Source organism: Sinocyclocheilus grahami, unplaced genomic scaffold (assembly GCF_001515645.1).
Source record: "Sinocyclocheilus grahami isolate Dianchi unplaced genomic scaffold, SAMN03320097.WGS_v1.1 scaffold601.1, whole genome shotgun sequence".
NCBI classification, from domain to species: Eukaryota; Metazoa; Chordata; class Actinopteri; order Cypriniformes; family Cyprinidae; genus Sinocyclocheilus; species Sinocyclocheilus grahami.
In genome coordinates this window covers 784,150-786,667 of record NW_015505780.1, presented here as the reverse complement: position 1 = coordinate 786,667, position 2,518 = coordinate 784,150, and the positions used below count along the sequence as shown (strand labels likewise).

At 35.9% G+C, this 2,518-nt stretch overlaps 1 protein-coding gene across 1 annotated transcript in view; it reads left to right on the top strand.

Moving 5' to 3' along the window:
* The first annotated feature begins 346 nt into the window (after positions 1-346).
* The window catches only part of acyp2 (acylphosphatase 2, muscle type), a 12,700-nt gene continuing 10,528 nt past the window's right edge, over positions 347-2,518 (top strand). The window contains exons 1-3 of the mRNA XM_016240836.1: positions 347-713; positions 889-905; positions 1,341-1,450. Of these exons, the coding sequence (XP_016096322.1) occupies positions 581-713; positions 889-905; positions 1,341-1,450 (260 nt within the window). The 5' untranslated portion in view covers positions 347-580. The remainder of the gene's footprint in view (positions 714-888; positions 906-1,340; positions 1,451-2,518) is intronic.

The following is a 2,518-nucleotide window of genomic DNA, read 5'->3' as shown; positions in this document are numbered from 1 at the left end:
GAAGCGGAGTCCAGCCCGGGGTCGTCACATGTGGTTGCCGCTCATTCGTCGGATCCGCCGGGCGCGCTGTTCTCGACCCCCTCAGCTCACTCTATCTCGGCCTCAGCTCACGCTAACCCGGGGCTTCCCCTCACGCTAGGCCGCTGTGTTCTTCGTTGTGAAAGTGAAACTACTTTGTTTGGTCTTCCAAAAGACCAATCAGAGCACACCTCGCTTTTCAGACCGATGAGCTTTGTAAAAATCGATGCGAAGGTGAGGCATAGAGGAGAAACAATAATCTACAGTATGTGGAAAATAATGTGTTTTTTGAACCTTAAACCGCATAAACACATTTCATTACACCAAATACACAAAATAATGTTATTTTTAGCAATGTCATATGACCCCTTTAAGGATTGGAGGCTACCATATAAACAGAAACCCAGTCCAAACGATCTCTATAAAGCAAAGTTTTAAAACTCATCGTTCTGTGACCACAGCGACTGTGATTCGTCCATCGTGACCAGCGTTGAGAAAAGTAACATCTGTCACGTGACATCGGTCTGTTTCCCTTGCGAGCCGACGAGAAGTGCGTTTATTTATGATTATCTGTCATTCAAACGCGTCCTGGACTTCTCTTTTGGTCCTAACCCTCGTGATATTGTTAGCAATGTCTTCAGACGCCGGTGAAAAATATGTTTCTGTAGATTTCGAGGTGTTCGGGAATGTTCAGGGTGCGTATTTGTTTATTCACACCACGCCTCCAGAAATAGACGCACATTTATTTATATCACTGTACCAAAGAGTTCTACACCATTGTGCATTCATGTTTATTATCAATATGTAAATTATGCTTTTGCACAGTTGCACCAAACTCAATCTCACAAGTGTTTTTTGTCTTTTTTTCAGGTGTTTGCTTCAGAATGGTGAGAAGTCTGTGGATAATATACATTAAGATTATTTTACACAACATTTTGCTTCCATGACTAAGAAAGGAGAGCAGAACCTACTGTACTAACCCCAGCAAACATACCATGGTGACATGTTATCATGGCAGTGCATGGTTTATCTGCTGTAAAAGAAATGTGATTCCTAAATACAAGCATATTCTAGATTGATGCAAGTAGCTGAAATCAGTTGGATATCGGAGTATATTATAGTAGAGGTTTGCACTAGCAATGTCAAAGTGAGGGGTTGATTCCTAAAGAATGCAACTGATCAGATGTGTCCTTTGAATGCAGGGAAAGTTGCTTTTCTAAATGCATGAATGTAAATGTAATCTCAAACGCCTTGTTTCATCAGGGATAAGTCGTGCATGCATATCTCTCTCTGAATCTCATTTTTCATCTGTTTTACTGCAGTATGCAGAAGCAGAAGCGAAGAAACTCGGCGTGACGGGCTGGGTGAAGAACACTAGACAGGGCACTGTGGTGGGACAGGTGCAGGGACATCCTGAAAAGGTTAAAGAAATGTAAGCAGGCGTCTGTGTTTTAATTGTTTTTGAGTGTAATCACACTTTTTATAGGTAATCTAATATAGATCTTTATAAGAATATGTAGACGTTTGTGTACTACTATGTACAATGTATACAGTATTTGTTGCATGGAATAACTCAATGAAATACATGAATTATTGTTTTATTTAAAAAAAAAAAAAAACCTTAATATATAAATATGTAATTTAAAAAATATATCAAATAAAGAAATACAATTTAATAAATAATAAAAATCAATAAAATAGAAATTAGATGAAGTTGAAGCACTAAAATTAATACCTGGAAATAAATAAAAACTGAAAACTGAACTGAAATTAAATTAAATAAATTAAAATGATTAATTGTAATATTAATTAACAGTAAAAAAATAAAATAAAAAATAAAATAAAAAACATTAAAGAAATGTTTGACTATTAAAAACAATTTTGTAAATTAGATTTAAAAAAAATATAAAATAAAATAAACAATAAATAAATCATAAATAAATATAAAATAAATAACATATATATATGATAAAATATAACATAATAAATACATATCAAATTAAATAAATAAAATATAAATATTAGATGAAAAACTTCAACTAAATAAAAATGAGAAATGTTGCTTTGGCAACTAACTGAAACAAAATTAAGTTGGAGTACTAAAATTACTACCTGGAAATAACTTAAAGAAATGTGAGAAGTCGTCTGTTTTTTTTTTAAACGATTTTTGAGTGTGCAATGGCTTTTTAAAGATTTATAGGTTTTTATTTCAATACCAGCTGTGATTCACCAAACCCGTCACATGTGCAGGGTCTCTTCTAAGCAGCAGATGGCAGCAGCGCTTCAGTGTTCGAGGCGTGGAACAGTCTAGAAAGGTTGAGCACGGTCACAGTGAGGGAGTGAACATGGAAACTCATGCTTCCCTTTGAGAGCATTGTGCTTTAACCTATAATCACCGGTGCGGTGAGAGATGGAGACTCCAGTGCTGCAGATCGATCACTTCAGAGCTGTCCGAGTGTGGAAAGCTTTGGTTGTGTTGCTGGGAGTGTGTGTGGTGTCT